The following is a 15,377-nucleotide window of genomic DNA, read 5'->3' as shown; positions in this document are numbered from 1 at the left end:
AGCAACAGGGTCATTATGGTAAGTGGGATTTTTTTGGAAAAGTAACAAATATTCTAAGTTGATGCTTAGGTTGTTTAGCCATTCAATGATATAGATTGTAAGTTGGTGGGGCAGATTGACAGAGTGGAACTAATCAGTGCCACTGGTGAGTAGTCAGAAATAATTTTGAGCAGCCTCTAGCAGCTATAGGGGTCAACGAAACCCATCACATAAGAGGTTCCAAATCAACAGATTGCAAGTGTGGGAAGGGCCTTTATTCAGAGTGGAGAGAGCATGGCTCGTGATTTTTAGTTATTTCATATGGCTGATGAACATGTAGAGCAACAACTACAATTTCACATTTGGTGGTCAAGCCAGACAACCGCCTTAAGAGCTGTAATGCCTTTCATCGCCACGGTGGCTAGATGTTAACTACCTCGCCTGGTATACAGGAGGTCGTGGGTTCGATCTCGACCTTGGCGCCTGCTGTATATTTGGAGTCGGCATGTCTCTCTCTCTCTGTGGTCCCGTGGATTTTTCCCCGGGTCCTCCGGTTTTTCCCTCCACATTTAGAATCAACGTGCATTTAGAGTATTTTGCTGCTATAAATTTCCACGCAATAAGCCACTTCGCTGAGCTATGATTTGTGGTCAGGTCGCATCTGAAAAAGAGCTATACAGCTCAGTCGGCCTTACCTGGTCAAGTAAAGAAGAGTTTAGTTTTAGTAGCTTAGTAGGATTATGATGAAGGTGGTGCAGCAACTCAGCCGATGACAGCGCTAGGTCAATACACGAGCAGCGGATCAAAGGGCGGCATCGTGAGGTGCGGCACACACACGCACGCACCCGCTTGTCTCCCCTACGCCCGCTCCGCAGCACAGACGCGTCCGTGTCCTGGGAAAGGCAGCACGCCGCACGACAAAGCCAAACGGCGAGCGTTAACACGATGCAACGCGGAATAACGCAGCCACAACTGCTTAGCCACCACGGCTATTTTTAGGACCAGAATGCGTAACCGCAATTTTGGGGCAAATGCGCTACGAACTCGGCGACCAATAACGGTGGCAAATATGTTAACCGGTCTTGGGCCTCCCCTAGATCGACTCAAGACTTAAAATGAGTATGGATGGCCAGAGGTACACAGGGCAGACCGTGACCTCCTGACTGTGTGTGGGCTCAAATATCCACACACACATGCACATGCCAACACACACGCACCAATCACTGGTAAGCAGCATGAAGTTTAAAATACAAATATTTCATCACCAATATTGCCCCTAAAAACGATATTCTTGCATTTTTGCGCTGGTATTCTGTGCGGTGAATAGTGGGATTTTATTAATTTTCTTAATACTATGCCCTTGGGATGGACACACGGACATAATGCATTTCAGGGGCATAGCAACAAAGTTTAAAATACAAATATTTCATCACCAATATTGCCCCTAAAAACGATATTCTTGCATTTTTTCGCTGGTATTCTGTGCGGTGAATAGTGGGATTTTATTAATTTTATTAATACTATGCCCTTGGGATGGACACACGGACATAATGCATTTCAGGGGCATAGCAACAAAGTGGCCGATCTCGTATATCACCACCAAAGAAGCCATTGTCCACTCACCAGGTCATCGTCCGTGCGGTCGTAGCTGATGTCCGACGCCGACAGGATGGAGTTGGACGATTCATCAATGCGGGTGAGGCTGGCGGTAGGGTGGTACCGGTGGATAGGGTGGTGGTGGTGTAAAACCAGGCACACAGTGTACACACGGCACGCAAGCTGGTGAGTTTATCATATCCATACTTTAATGTGTAAAGGTTGCCCTCACGTTACGCGCATTCAGCTTGCGCAATCTCGCTTTGTTTATGCAGCAAAACTATTTCGACCCAAAATGCACTCTATTATGCGGTTTGATTACTCTCGTGCGGCTATGCGGTCAGACGTGGTAAAACATTGCGTCTGTGTTCTGTACGCGCTACTCGGTAGGCAGTTGTCTCATGCTTTGCGTGCCCTTTAATTTGTAATACATCAACTGCGTAAAGTGAGGGAAACCTGTAGAACAATCTGTCGGCAGGCAGTTATCTCTCAAGCACTGCGAGTGTTAGTCCGGTGGACCCTGACTGTTATTACTACGATCCTCCCCGCCTCCCCCACCCACGTTGGTTACCGGTGAGCCTTGGGCGCGAGGCCGCTGGAGGTGCGGGTGTTGAGGAAGGCGAGGGCATTGCGCTGCTCTTCGCTCAGCTGCAAGCTGCAGCTGCTGTCCTGCACCAGCAGCAGCTCCCGGATGAGCTGGATCTGACGGTCCTGGGAGCACCATCACGACGGCGGCACACGCGAGGGACAGTGAAGCGTCAGGGGCGCGGGCGGAAAAACTTCGAGGTCGAACATGCGAGCGAGAGTGTTACCTTGCTTACTAAGCCACGAGCAATCAGTAATCAGAGCCACGTTACGTTTTCAAAAGCAATCCTAATCCCTCGCTGGAACCGGGGGAGGAGGTTGGTACGAACGTCACGCAGCAGTGGTGCAGCGGTTTATAATGCACCGTGCGCGACAGAACCCAACGACTCGGAGTTCAATTCCTGGCCACGGCTACTACCATCGAAGGCGATTGATACGTCACGCGGTCCTGGGCCTTCGCCAAATCCGCACTGTTGGCTAACCTCCGATAAGCATGCTTATCTACGTACCGTACGAAATAATTTCAACACGCATAATGCGGCGAGGCACGGCCGCTGCGCAACATTAAACACCCGCGACTCGCGCACGGATCGTACCAGGCGCTCGCACTCCACCTCCGCCTTCTGGCGGCGCTTGATCTCCACGTCCACCTGGTTGCGTGCGTGCTTCAGCTTCACGTCGAGCGCCGCGCGCTCCGTCTCCGTCTTGGCGAGCGCCTGGCGGCACCGCCCCAGCTCCGTCTCCACGCCCTGCCAGCGCCGCCGCGCATCCTCGACGCTCCGCACAAACGCTACAAACTCTGCGGGGGGGATAGGAGGGGGGGAGCGAGCTGTCATTCTAGGCTCCGTGTTGCCAATTTCATTGATGGTTCGGTGACAAATTGGGACTTCTTCTAGCCCACTGTAACCTTTATGTTGCCCTTGCCCACCATGGGTTGGCATCGCCGTCCATGAGATTACTTTGCCCTTTCCCATTAGAGTTGCACTCTAACTGCCACGGTCGATCCTCACCCACATACCCTTGTGCACCACAGTCTACCTTTACCCAGCAGGGTCAACCCATGGCCACGAGTCTACCCTTGCCCTAAACCACAGAACCTTGCCCACCAGTATACCCTAGCCAACACTCGACCCCCATGGTGGACTCACCTGGCTCGATGCCCATGGTGAGGATGTCCGTCTGCCGCACCATGTCGTCAAAGAGGGGCAGCAGGGCCCCCTTAACGGTCGCCATTGTCTCCTGGCCTCGTCAAACACGGATGAAGGGCGTGTATGCGTGCAGCAGGGGGAATGCTACGGGCGGCAGCCTCGATCCAACGTCCTACCAGGAAAGTGAAGGTGCAGGCGCAACAATTAATCGGGAAAATCGGTTAATACGGTCATAACACATGCAGCGAATTGTGCGTGTATGAACGGGATAAGTGTAAATGAAATATACTTTGTTTTTTTTAACCACTGTGGATTCTATAGATTGATAGTGCTCTAGATTATACATTCAGCAAATGAGCATGAATATACTGAATCATGAATTGTGATATCAATGGTATGTGGGCTACTGTACAAATTCATATGGCCTGTGATAAAAAAACATAACTTTTATATATTAAATTTTCTATCCAATAAACGCTGAATGTGGTAAAATGGGCAAATGGCAATATAAAAAAAGCTGAATGAAGGTGCCCCTACGCTGGGTCAGTACTGGGGGCTATTCCCCACCCTTCACTACGCTGTCCAGTGCGAGTTGATGAATTTTCATTGTTTTTTTGCTCGTTAGTTTGCACATTCCCTCCCTGCAACGTCCTGAAACGGCCGCCTTTGTCTCACTCGTGGCAATCCTTACACACAGCACCAGGTACCCATTTGGTGCAGAGGCGACCTAGGTGAGGCCAGGGACCAGTTCAGATAATCGTCATCGATGTTGGCCGAGAGCAGGAATCGAACTCGGGTCACCAGTTTCGTAGTGCAGCAGCGCGCTAACCGCTGCACACCCAAGAGGACATCATCCACTGCGGTGACGAAGCGATGAGCGGCTGGTGTGCAGATTGCCCGAGTGGTTGCACCGCAGGACGAGAGGAGGTGGTGATGGTTTGGGGAGGGCTTCGTCCAGCAGTGGATTGTATGTGACAGACTGCAGAGCCTCCACCCCACCCCCGTCATAGAAAAGTGGAATTTCCGCCACAGGCTCAGGTTTTTCAAAGACGACATTCACACAAAATAAATGTGGGTAGGACAACAGAACGATAATCCTCACAACACAATCCTTCCAAACTTAGCAGCGTTAAACACGGTGAGGGATTAGACGGGTGACTGCTTGGGATTCTGAAACCTAGTGACGGTGACGTCAACCACGGCGCCTGTGCCAGGCTAGGTGCACTTTAAGGCCACGTGAAGTGTTGAAGGCCCGCTGGAAGGTCACGGGACAGACCCAGCAGGTGCCTTTCTGTGCCAACTTTCTGTGTTTTATCCGCAAGGTGCTCAGCTCGTTGTTGTGAGCGTCGCTCTTCTGCCCTTCCACACAAAGATCCCCCGTATAGCCTGTAACAGACTTGGGGCAAGTGCTGTTAGCGAGTAGCACCTATAAAGGGCACGCGAGAGGGTGGGTGCCCAGCACCACGCCCGGCCGCCTTTGTCTCCCCAGTGGCGATGTTTACCACACACCGCACCATGTACTCGTTTGAGGTCGAGTCGACCTAGAGGAGGCCCAGAACGGTTTCAGATAATCGGGAATAGAACTCGAGTGACCAGGTTCGTAGCGCAGTGCGCTAACCGCTACACCACCGCTCCCCCCACACATACAACACACGGGAACGATTACTCCGCAAACTAAATAATAATCGCCTGCTGAGACTGACGAAACGGCTGTACGCATAATTACACAATTGGAACCTCCTTTGCCAGTAGCAAAATATGATAATTGGTTGTTTACCCTTGTTGCCAGATAAAAGGGTAAAAAACCAATTATCATGTCCTGTACACACGAGTGGATAACACGAGGGGGGGGGAAGCCCCGTCATCCAGCAGTGGAGTCAGACAAAGTGGTGCACTTGCTCTGTACTGTGTGTAATGTGTACTGTGTGTAATGTGTACTGTGTGTAATGTGTACTGTGTGTAATGTGTACTGTGTGTAGGTAAATACCCGCCCTGGGGACCTACCGATGCAGACGCGCTATCAGGCTAGTTTAGACGCAATCGCCTCGTATCGCGAATACTTTGGTGAGAGGGGGGGGGTGACATAGTTGACATAGTTTGTTTTTTAGAATTGTTTAATTAAGAAGCTTCAAAAGCCCACGCTCGCCTCAAACAATGGGCCGCATTGAGGCCTTGTGCCGTGGCCAGGCGGCGTCTCAGGCCTCGACTCGCCCCCGACAACAACAACGACCCGAGCACTCAGCCCCCCGAGGCGGTGGCTTCGCTCGGACGAAGCGACACATTAAAAACATCCTTCTTAGCGATACAAAACAACACACACAAGTCAAAATATACGCGCGTTATTTAAATTTAAAATTGTTATAATTTTAAAATCACCTCAGAAGAAAGACGCACCCCGGCACCCGCGATCGCGCCTTCCGCCAGATTCAAATTGCCACAGCGACCAATCAGATTTGAACGCGGCGTCGACGTCACCAACCGCTCCCTAATTTGCATTTGTTAAGGCAGTTTGGTGACGTCACTTCATGAATATTAATTAGTCACACATTTCGATTCGTTACTGCAGGGATTCATATTCTTGGTGCTTTCGGTAAAGTCACGTAGGAGGGAAATAATAAAATTATATAAATTAAACAATTAAATTCTCACGACGTTTCGATTGCAACACAAGCAATCATCATCAGGTGTGAAAACCACAGCAAGAAAATGTAATCGATTTATTTTTATTATTTTATTATTTCTCTTCTACGTGACTTTACCGAAAGAACCAAGAAGATGTATCCATACATTTATTTATGAAAAGAAAGCTTTACTAGCCGGCTTCGCCCCGATTCTTGTCGAGGATTAATTTCATATTCCCTTATAATTCACTGAAAAACCATGAAAAAGAATATATGCTTGCAATAAATAAAAAAGCCGGTACAAATCACGTAGAAGGGAACTAATAAAACAATAAATAAAATAACAACCCATATTTTATTATTTCCCTTCTACGTAACTTTACTGAAAGAACCAAGAAAATCTATTTAACTAAATCGGATGTTTTTCACTCAAGGAATTGCAACCTTAAGGGGCCGTCCATAAATGACGTCACGCGATTTTGGACGTTTTTTGACCCCCCCCCCCCACCATCGTCACACGGCGTCACAAAAGTCAGCCCCCCCCCCTCAAATATGACATCACAAAGCTCTGCCCCCCCCCAAATAAAACATGCTTCAAATCGCTTTAAACTATTGTCATTGTAGTGCGTATTTAATGTGGCGCTGTTGTAGGAGAAAACATTTATTAAAAAGTATATTTAATTAAGTAGAACGTGTTGTCTATATTTATTTAAAATTGCACATTTTGATGTGACGTCACATTTCTCAAACCCCCCCTCATCGTCACACATCGTCACAAATGTCTGACCCCCCCCCCACCAGGTGCGTGACGTCATTTATGGACGGCCCCTAGGGTCACGGGGTCAGAAAGTTACAACAAACAACGCAAACAACACGATAGGAGTGCAAAGTATAGAAAACACATCACTAACAAAAATACACATCACAACAAAGGTGTATCTTTATCTTACCAGGTAAAGCCCACTGAGTAATGCTGCCGGTCGCAGGCCCTCGTCTAGGTCGACTCAGTCTCAAATGAGTACCTGGTGCGGTGTGTCGTAAACATCGCCACTGGGGAGACAAAGGTGGTCGGGCGTGGTGCTGGCCACCCACCCCCTCGTGTGCCGTGCGGGCCTTTAGATGATTTAGATTATTTGGCTGCTATGGATGTCCATATGATAAGCCACTTTATTGAGCTATCATTTGTGGCCGGGTTATTCTGAAACATGAGTTACTAGCTCAGTGGGCTTTACCTGGTAAGACACAAAAAATGGTTTAGTTTAATCTGTATGTATAAACATTTTTAAGGGATCTATTCACCTTTCTTGTACTTTGAACAACTGCCTGTGCTGTTTGTACTGTTTGTTGTTGTAGCGTTCTGATCACGTGACCTCACTGGACGTCTGTGAAATAAAGAGCTTTCTAGCTCATCGGATTGCACTAGAAGTAAACATTCTGATAGGTGCTGGTCGCTAACAGCACTTGCCCCAGCAGTCTGCTAGAGGCTATACGGGGGAGTTTTGGCAGTGTGTGGACAAGCACAGTTAACAGAATAAACTAAACACAGAGATTCATATTCTTGGTTCTTTCGGTAAAGTCACCGAAAGAACCAATCATCATCGATGATGATTGCTTGTGTTGCAGTCGAAGCGTCGTGAGAATTTTTATTGTTTTATATTTATATTATTGTATTATTTCCCTTCTACGTGACTTTACCGAAAGAACCAATAATATGAATCTCTGCAGTCACGAAAGCTTTAAATCAAAATTTAAACACAGAGAGTTTTAATGGACAATAACAGTCGGTGATTGTACTTGTATAATCCTTAATAGAGGTTTTTTTGGGTGAGATCGCGTAAATATATAAATGTGTCGTTAAACCCGCCACCACCCGACACAGCCAACTAGTAAGGTTTGTCACGGAAACAGAACGTGGCCAATTCGTCACTAGTGCAGCACACCGGTGTGTTGGAGAGCCAAGCCAAAACATTTACAATCTGAGTACGACGTTTCGCCAGTAATTACAACTGGCTTCATCAAGCGACAGCCAGATTTGTAGAGAAATCCTCCCGTTTCGTTCCTTAAATAGAGGGAGAGGTGTGATGATGTCACTCGTGTGCTCGTCTTGCACGAAGTGGGGGGGGGGGGGGGGTGAATTCATGAATGCATCTAAATGACTCTGGGAATCCATTGGCATTTGGGTTATGTATATGTTCATCAACGACCATTATGCATGCGCATTATGCAAACCCATGGTTCTTTTACCTCCTGTCGATTGTGTGCTAAAAATAGTAATGTATACATTATTACCTGAACATGTTTCCCGATTGCAGTTGTGTAGTGTATAGTGTAGTGTATAGTAGTGTATAGTGTGCTGTATTAGTAGTGTATAGTGTGTTGCATAGTGACGTGAGGCTGTAGCAGTTGTGTAGTGTATAGTGTAGTGTATAGTAGTGTATAGTGCAGTGTATAGTAGTTGTAGTGTATAGTGTAGTGCATAGTGACGTGAGGCTCTAACAGTTGCAGACCTTCGGTGTCTGACGCAGATTTTGAGTGACGCTGCTGCTGCTGCTTCTGCCTCGGGGTCTACCGTGAGCCTTCAGCGCAAGGCGAGAGCCGTGAGTCGCGATAGCAAAGGCAGGCGCCACTTTGTCATTTAGTGCTGCTGGCGAAAGAGCCAACGAAGAGTATGGAGAGCCATGATAAAGGGGTTTTTTTTTGGTTAGATCGCGTAAATATATAAATGTGTCGTTAAACCCGCCACCAGCCGACACAGCCAATTAGTAAAGGTTTGTCACGTAAACAGAACGTGGCCAATTCGTTACTGGTACAGCACCACCGGTTGTGTGTTGGAGAGCCGAGCCAGAACATTTACAATCTGAGTCCGACGTTTGGCCTGGAATTGCAACGAGCTCCATCAGTATGGAGAGCGGTGGTCGAGTCGTGGATGACACAAAGGACAACACGAGCAGCATGATGGTCGCTCTGTCACCGTTGCAATTTGAGGATGTTGCTTGATGATGACTGATGAATACGCAGAAATATTTCCTGACCAAAAACGCAAAGACCCCCCCCCCCCCCCCCCCATGTCGCTTTGACAGACTGTTGGGGCAAGCGCAGTTAGCGAGTCGCACCAACGAAGGGCGGTACGGCACACGAGGGGGGAGATGGGGTGGCCACAAGCACGCCCGACCGCCTTTGTCTCCCCCACAGGCGACGCTCACACACCGCACCAGATGCCCTGCTCATTTGAGGCCGAGCCGACCTAATCGTCACTGGCGTCGATATAGGCCGTGAGCGGGAATGGAACTCGGGTGGCCGGGTTCTGAGCGCGGCTCGGCCACCGCTGCTACTTAATAAGCCACACACGCACGCGCCCGCATGTCCTCCACCAAACTCTAATGAGGCCACACCACACGTGGATGATTGAAATTGCTTGTTGACTTTATTTACAAATGTCGCTTCGGCACAAATTAAAACATTTGGTTTGTCCAGCCTCCACGATTATTGTCATCGTGGTTGTTGTTGTTATTATTATTATTACTGTAGAAATCCAGTAACATAAAACGTACAAAAAACATTCAAGCAGCGACGAAGGTATAGCTTTGTGTTAAACTCACAATACAGTCCTGTAACACAATATAATACAACCATGATATGGGGCGTTTGGGTTAGAACGCGTAAATAGACATGTGTCGTTAAACCCGTGACATCTATCCCTCTTTAAGGAACGAAACGGGAATATTTCTCCACAGATCTGGCTGTCGCCTGATGAAGTTGGTTGTAATTACTGGCGAAACGTCGTACTCGGATTGTAAATGTTGTGGCTTGGCTCTCCAACACACCGGTGTGCTGTACTAGTGAGGATAGGCACGTTCTGTTTACGTGACAACCCTTACTAGTTGGCTGTGTCGGGTGGTGGCGGGTTTAACGACACATTTATATATTTACGCGATCTAACCCAAAACACCTCTATTGTGAAGGATATTGGTCGCGAAAGCCGACGACGTGTTAACACAATATAATACAAACAATGGCAGTTTCCTTTCATGCCAACTTCATATTTTTAGGTCCGCCTACCGTGCCAGTATTCCCTCCAATGCAACAACAACATCATTATCATCATCAGCCATGATCGATCCACTGCTGGACCATCATTGATTGGTGATGAACGCACTTGCATATACATTGGCATACACAAACTCATCGCGCACATTATCGAAAAAATGAAATATCCGAAAAAAACGTGACGTCTCCGCATATAAATACAACGTGTTTTGTTTAATCCCATCAGCAAGCATTGCTTGCGAGCACGCCGATGAGACCCAGAAGGTTGAAACCGGTCCAGAGTTTGCTTTTCCTGTCAAGCAACCACAATATCCCTTGCCAGCCAAAGTTGGTCTCGGAACCGGCAGGACAAACCAAGACTCACCGTGTCCCATTTGCGTGTGAGGATCGGTGACCAACAGATGGCGATACAGAGCAGTGGGTTAGCGAACACGGGTCACGAACCGATGTTCTCCCACGTGCAGCCCCACGCTTACTTCTTCGTGCGGCCGAAAATTGACGGAGGCAGGCCCCACGCTGTCACTTTACTCCGAGGTGGTCGATGAGCCAAATAATTGCGTCATGAGCACCGGTGTGGCGTTATCGCTGCCTACGACGATGGCACCTTCGTATTTGTGAATCGGGAATTACGTTCCGTCGTGTGCGCTACCTGAGCACGTTGGCACTGCAAGACGGGGAGAAAAGTGGAAACAACTAATGACGAAATGTGCAGTGGACCACCTACGGGCTATCTGGCCGCGGACCGTGATAATGACGACGATGATGTTCCATGATTGTGATGCGAGTGACCACAATCTCACACCGTGGCTACTCACAACAGGCCAGGGAACGTTCTCCGACTCTTCACTGATGGGATAATTTATGGCCAAAACATCCCAAATATATTAGGAGCAGCAGCACCCTCCTGGAAACAAGTCTTGGGACTCAGCGAGGCTTTCCTGGGTAAATAAATGTCAATATCTTATGCGTACAAAAGACAAAAACAACAAATAGGAAGACGTGTATCGTTCACAAAAGCCTCAGGACTGTGCTGCAGGAGGGTGCTCCTTGCTACATCGCTACGTAGGCGAAATTTATTTTTTTAAATAAGAAAACAAAAATTACGAAGATGTGGCGAGAAAATCGTAGGACGCTGATCAAACCCGTCATACACACACACATACACACGTGGCGGAAACACACACAGGGTCCACAGCCGTGTTCACGAACCCACTTGACAGTTCACCGACTTTGGGACTCGAATCTCGACGCGATCCACCAATCCTTGCATCTCTACGCAGGCAGCTCCCGCAACAAATATCGTGACCGTTTGTTGCCCCCTTCCCTCGCACCTACGATTTGCACGGTTGGCTACGTACGGTGCGAAAGAAGTTCAACACGCAGGGCTCCTTTACTTATGAACGAGTTAGGTTCCAGGTCTGTTCGTAACTCGATTTGTTCGTAAGTCTCAACGTTACTGCTGTCGATTCAAAACGTGTTGTACGGTGTGTACACTAAACACGGGGGGATGGCTTTAAAAGTCATATAATCTCCTGTAGATGTAGATGCCACTGGTTCTTCACGTTCTGCAGATGTAGATGCCACCACCGCCATCCATTACTCGGCGGTTGGACTTACGACTCTCGGTCCGAACAGGCAACTGGACATGCGGAACAGGTTTGTTCGTATCTCTGAAAGTTATTAAATCGAATGCTCGGAAGTAGATGATTCCCTGTCCGATGTGTGTGTGTGTAATGGTTGGACCGTGCGCGTTGTTTGGCACGACGTCCGACGTTTTAGCTCCGTGCCCGAGAGCTTGTTCATAAAACATGTTTTTTTGCCGAATTCAAGCTGCCACTAGGCTGTAACACACACACAACAAAACTCCCGAACGCACATACGGAAAATCTGCAGCGGTACTCAAGTCAGCCGTGCACGCGAACCCACGGCAGCTGTGGAACCCGCACTGACCAGCAGATGCCGCTCCCGCTCACCGCGCCTGCAATCCCATTCGTGTGTTTGTATTTTAGTTAAATTCTTTTGGGCGATCGCGAAATTTGCCGTTTGGGCGTTCAGCGGTGGCGCACAAAACCGAAACACAACTGAACGCAATCCGCCGGTCGCGCCGTGGCCTTTAAAATGCAGGTATACAATAGGCGACGTTTCGGACAATGACCCTTCTGCGCAACGCATGCGGGAGAGGTCGGAGGCTTTGTCGGAGCAGTCATATGGCCTGCACGTGTTGTCCAGGGACATTGCTTGAAACGTAAATATGAATGTGTCGTCAAACCCGCCACCACCCGAGACAGCCAATTTTTCAGGATTGTCACGCCAACAAAACGTGGCAATTCGTTGCTGGTGGAGAGTAAACCCACTACAACATTTACGACACACCACCGATATGCCGAACTAAAAACGAATTGACATGCGCTTTGTTTACGTGACAAACTTTACTGATTGGCTGCGTCGGGTGGTGGCGGCTTTAACGACACATTTATATTTACAGCGATCCAAACCAAAAAAAAACCTCTCATGGTCAATGTTGGTCTCGAAAGCCTTCTACAACGACTACCACGACGTGTTACAGTATCTGAAACATCGCCTGTTATAGCCTTTTGGGGTTTCTAATTCAGGGCCACGGTGTTGTCGACGCCCGTGTTGAGCGTTTCCGTTTTGAATCCGACGATTCATGCCCGTAGGGGTTTGTTCATCACACAGGGATTGGGCTCTGAGTCACTGTTTTGAACAAAGGTGATGATGACGACGACGTGCCACATGCTCCGTCTCGCTGCACACGGCAATCTGCACACGTGGCAATCTGCACACGTGACAATCTGCACACGTGACAATCTGCACACGTGACAATCTGCACACGTGACAATCTGCACACGTGACAATCTGCACACGTGACAATCTGCACACGTGACAATCTGCACACGGCAATTTGCACACGCGGCAATCTGCACACGGCAATTTGCACACGTGACAATCTGCACACGTGAGTTTTGAATGTCCCCTGCAAGTGCTCCCCGCTTTCCTCCCACGCGCGAACACAAAAAGCCCCGGGTCAGTAACTTGTGCTGGCGCACCGAGAGAAAATCTTGAAACTTGGCCGACGATGTCCAGGGGCAGGAAATATATATTTATATATTTAACAAAACATTTGTAAAACTGTAAACACATTATTTTTTGGCTGGGAGTGCCATTCGCGTGGGAGGCTAAGATAAAGTATTAAGTTAGCTGGGAACACGAGAATGCGTCTTAAGAACATTTTAAAGGCAAAATTGAGTCGCAACCTCTTCTCGTCCGCACGGAGGCGAGTGCCCGTCACCGTGCGGTGCTCCCTGAGGTCGTTTAGGATTCTAAATTCAATAAAAACATTTTTTTACAAATTTGTTTAAGTCTTGAACCGGAGCGGCCAAAATGTAAAAAAAAGGCGGCATTGCTTGCACCATTTAATGACGACAACACTCGAACACGTCCTGGGGGTCCTCAAGGTTAACTCCAGGGCTCTTTCTCAGCTCCGGCGTTTGACCTTTGCCCCCTGAGTGATGCCGCTCAGCGCGGGCACCCGGCCACACCTTCAAAGGGGTTGCCGCTGGGTGGAATTCCTCACGACGACCCCTTTCATATTAACAAAACAAAGTTGCAACGTATCGCCGTCGTCGTCGTAAAGCAGTGGTTCTTAATTCTAGATTTGAAGCTTTCGTGACTGCAACGATTCATACTCTTAGTTTTTTTTCGGTAAAAAAAACCTAGTGGTTCTTAACCTTTACTGCAGCTTTGCACCCCTGTGATTCTCAGTCATTAAAACAATGTGCAATGTTCATGCGTACAGAGGGTTTGATGAAACAAAGCAGGTTGTGACTCACGTCCCCCGTACTTAATTTGCGTTTCGATGATTTACCTTCCAACAAACAAATCTGACCACATCTCGCACCCCCAGGGGTTACTTGCACCCTAGCTAGGTTAAGAACCACTGTCGTAAAGGAATCACCGCAGAGTCACGCGGCATCGACTGCGAAAAAGCCCACGTGGTGAGTGGCGGAGGTTCTGTCACGGACCAACGGGAACGAATTTGCCGCGTGATTTCTGCAAGTGATCGCGACTGGATGTCGCCACTCGGAGCAGCAGCGATCGGATTTTTCGTTCAGCTTTGGCCAACTCAAATGATTTCGAGTCGAAATTAAATATTGCGTGGCAAACGTTGATGCCAATCGTCGCCAACCCACGGCTCCAGAGCCACATGCGGTGTGTCTTTAAGGACTGCTGCTTCGTGCACAGTTATTTATTGAGGAACCACCACCACCACCGCAGTGCATTGTGGGCTCTTGAAATATTGAGTTTTTTTTTCCCACGGAATTCGAAAACAACAATGGCTCTTCTCGTTGTTACTGTGGTTGCCAATTCCTGCCCGACTACATCATGACCTTTCGCGAGCGCACGCTCACACAGTGCCGCTCAAGGACACGACTCCACTGAGACTTCCGCAAGGGTTGTGTCACACAGCACTGACTGTAAACACCGACTTGCCGGATTGCTGATGATTAACAGAGAAGTCAAAGCCACGTCCGATACTGCCATGCTCGAGTGAAAACTGCTATGAAGGCCACAACGACCCACAATGCTCAAGGGTCCTCAACGTCATTTAACTCTTGTGGTCTAGAGAGTGTTGGTCTCTCTGCGTCTTAGTTAGATAAACAGCACACCAGCTCGAAGAACGCTCACAGAGGAGATTGCCCGGCGGAGTCAGCTGGCGCGCGAGCTGGACTGTTACAACGCGCGCGGGGTCGTGCGGTGGCGGCAGATGGGTGAGGCGGCTTTCATTCAGCAGTGGATGGACCATGGCTCTTGATGACCACGACGATGATGATTACAGCTTCGATGTGCTTCATTGCAAATGCTGTGCAATTACGGTGTCACTACGTATACGCCAGCAACATCGTGGAAAAGCGCAGTCATTATCAAAGTGATCATTGTAAAAGCCAGGATTATCGTGAGTGATTTCAAGTCGCTTTTTATCAAATGAACGCAGGCAAAAGAGTGGAGACTGGGCACAGGAATCACCATCAGTGAAAAAGCTCCCAATAACGAGGGTGGACAACCGTTAAAGGGTGGAACACAACTTGTCAACCAGATACTGGCCCTGATCCAAACCACACTCGTTCAACAGGCACGACGCCGAACTTATCCCACACGGGCCGCCGACCAGACACTACTGAGAATCCACAGCACAGTTGCTTACCACACCCTGTCCAAAAAATCTTTCCCTAACCTCTCAACCAATTCATACGAGTGAACTAGGCTATCGCGCAAACTTCACGAACCAACGAGACCCGAACCCATACAGCGCCAGTCAATCACACCCTACACCTAACCCAAACCACACTCGCCAAGCAGACCCCGATCTCAACCCGAACCT

The 15,377-nt window shown here is 48.6% G+C and overlaps 1 protein-coding gene across 1 annotated transcript in view; it reads right to left on the bottom strand.

Moving 5' to 3' along the window:
- Positions 1 to 5,772, bottom strand: part of LOC144951408 (rac GTPase-activating protein 1-like) — a 6,824-nt gene extending 1,052 nt beyond the window's left edge. Inside the window, exons 1-6 of the mRNA XM_078881647.1 lie at positions 5,685 to 5,772; positions 3,309 to 3,480; positions 2,757 to 2,959; positions 2,147 to 2,286; positions 1,603 to 1,681; positions 770 to 872 (exon numbers count right to left, since the gene is read on the bottom strand). Coding sequence (XP_078737773.1) covers positions 770 to 872; positions 1,603 to 1,681; positions 2,147 to 2,286; positions 2,757 to 2,959; positions 3,309 to 3,393 — 610 coding nt within the window. The 5' untranslated portion in view covers positions 3,394 to 3,480; positions 5,685 to 5,772. The remainder of the gene's footprint in view (positions 1 to 769; positions 873 to 1,602; positions 1,682 to 2,146; positions 2,287 to 2,756; positions 2,960 to 3,308; positions 3,481 to 5,684) is intronic.
- Positions 5,773 to 15,377: the final 9,605 nt, after the last annotated feature.

The sequence above is a fragment of the Lampetra fluviatilis genome, chromosome 62, assembly GCF_964198595.1.
Source record: "Lampetra fluviatilis chromosome 62, kcLamFluv1.1, whole genome shotgun sequence".
In the NCBI taxonomy this organism is placed as follows: Eukaryota; Metazoa; Chordata; class Hyperoartia; order Petromyzontiformes; family Petromyzontidae; genus Lampetra; species Lampetra fluviatilis.
This window is presented reverse-complemented; position numbering and strand designations above follow the sequence as displayed.